The sequence below is a fragment of the Habropoda laboriosa genome, unplaced genomic scaffold (genome assembly GCF_001263275.1).
Source record: "Habropoda laboriosa isolate 0110345459 unplaced genomic scaffold, ASM126327v1 scaffold816, whole genome shotgun sequence".
Classification (NCBI taxonomy): Eukaryota; Metazoa; Arthropoda; class Insecta; order Hymenoptera; family Apidae; genus Habropoda; species Habropoda laboriosa.
This window is the reverse complement of record NW_017101002.1, coordinates 957840-959870: the sequence shown is the minus strand read 5'-3', so window position 1 is coordinate 959870 and position 2031 is coordinate 957840. Positions and strand designations below refer to the sequence as shown.

The following is a 2031-nucleotide window of genomic DNA, read 5'->3' as shown; positions in this document are numbered from 1 at the left end:
CAAATTGTGCATAACGAGTTATGTATAATGCCCTGTCAAACATTCGCATGTTTTAGTTGAAAGTTGAAAACGAAACTTGCGTAAAGAGAATCTCAACAACCATTCTACGACCATGTGTTCTAACATGTTTAACATCTCGAGTGAAATCCCATCGGAGAGTCTCGATACATTCCGTCCATCAATTTCAAATGAAGCAATATAACAATCGTTTATGCGAAACATTTATTTCAAATACCCGCCGATTCGCTCTCGCCACCACGTTAGCGTTTGCAAAACGTTCCGAGGAACGAATCGCCGTTCGAGTTGCCGAATGATATAACAATCATGTAGGTGAAGAAATATCCAATCTGGAGGAAATAAACGGGTAGTAAAACAAACGTCATGCATCAGCGACTACATCTCCGTAGTCGTCCTTTGCGAACCCTTGTTCTAGGATTGCTCGGCTTGTCTTTGTACGCGTATTATCGTAACACTTATTACGGTGCCTCGCAATATACCGTACCACGAAATGTTAGTGAGTATTGTTGTGATATGAAATTAATTATCGGTGTCAAGTTATCGCCGTCGCGGTGCTCGTTATCGTCGTGATGTACGGCGATGATGATATCGTGATAATCATGATCGTGATCATGATCGTGATTGTGACGATGATAAAATATTCTATTTTGTTTAGGTCAACCACCGTTTCAAGAGGTTTATAAACAATCGAATACAAGCATAGAGCACCACGTAGCGGTTTCCTCCAGCAGAAGTAATTCTCCAGAACCATCTGTCGTTGGTGCTTACAACTCGCAAAATTCTACCAATCTTTCCAGTTCTGTGATCACAGTGCAGTCCACATCTTCTAGCTCCTCTCAAACTTTGTCTTCTGCGAACGTGTCCGTTGCTGTCTCCAAGCAAAGCAGCGAAAAGCCTTTGAACGAGACTAAAGAAGTCTCTGCACCGGTCAATGAGTACTCTGCTCGTGCTATTTATGAAGCTGGTCATATGGTACCCATTCCGGAAAAATGCCCAAACTTTGGCAAAGAAATGGATCTGGTTATAATAATAATGTCTGCTCCAACCCACCTAGAAGCTAGGATGGCAATACGACAAACATGGGGTCATTTTGGTCAGCGAAGCGACATCAGTATCTTATTCATGTTAGGTGCAACTCTGGACTCAAAAGTAGAAACGATTTTGAAGAAAGAACAAAAGACTTACAACGACGTGATACGCGGAAAATTTTTAGATTCTTACTCAAACTTGACGCTTAAAACGATCTCTACCCTCGAGTGGGTAGATAATTATTGTTCCAAGGTTAAATTCCTTTTAAAGACTGACGACGACATGTTTATTAACGTTCCGCGTTTGCAAGCTTTTACGGTTAAACATGCTAAAGATAGGAACGTAATATTTGGTAGATTAGCTAAGAAATGGAAACCAATTAGAAATAAAAAGAGCAAGTACTACGTCTCTCAAGCGCAATTTAAGAATGCCGTCTTTCCAGATTTCACTACCGGTCCGGCGTATCTTTTGTCCAGCGATATCGTGCGTAAACTGTACGGTGCTGCGTTAGACCAAATATACCTCAAACTGGAAGACGTTTTTGTTACTGGTATAGTCGCGGACAAACTAGGAATCACAAGGACGCATGCTAACGAATTTTTAAATAAGAAAATATCGCATAGCGCGTGTAACGTTCAACGAAGTATCAGCATCCATATGGTCAAATATAGCGAACAATTTGATCTTTGGAAAAAATTACTCGACGGCAAGAGCGAATGCAAATGATAGACAACACCTATTATCGATAGGTGCTCGAGATTTTCAAATCGCACGGCAAATTATTTGTCGCTCGGCTCGTACACGATCCATACTGCCTTCAATATCGTCGTCGTCGTACGTTTGTCGTTCGACTATCGATCGAGGTACATTCTCTGATTATACTCAGTTCTATAGGTTCAGCTAATTGTAAGATTTACTTCTGCATTCGAATACGCAGTTTGTGGATAAATTGCGCTCTGACTTGCGTTCATTCCAACACTCTTC

General features: G+C 41.1%; 1 protein-coding gene across 1 annotated transcript; it reads left to right on the top strand.

Moving 5' to 3' along the window:
• The first annotated feature begins 341 nt into the window (after positions 1-341).
• LOC108577806 (beta-1,3-galactosyltransferase 5-like) lies at positions 342-1849 on the top strand. Its single transcript, XM_017941012.1, has 2 exons — positions 342-514; positions 674-1849. The coding sequence occupies exons 1-2, from the start codon at positions 382-384 to the stop codon at positions 1771-1773; spliced, it is 1233 nt and encodes a 410-aa protein (XP_017796501.1). The 5' UTR covers positions 342-381; the 3' UTR covers positions 1774-1849.
• The last annotated feature ends 182 nt before the right edge of the window (positions 1850-2031 follow it).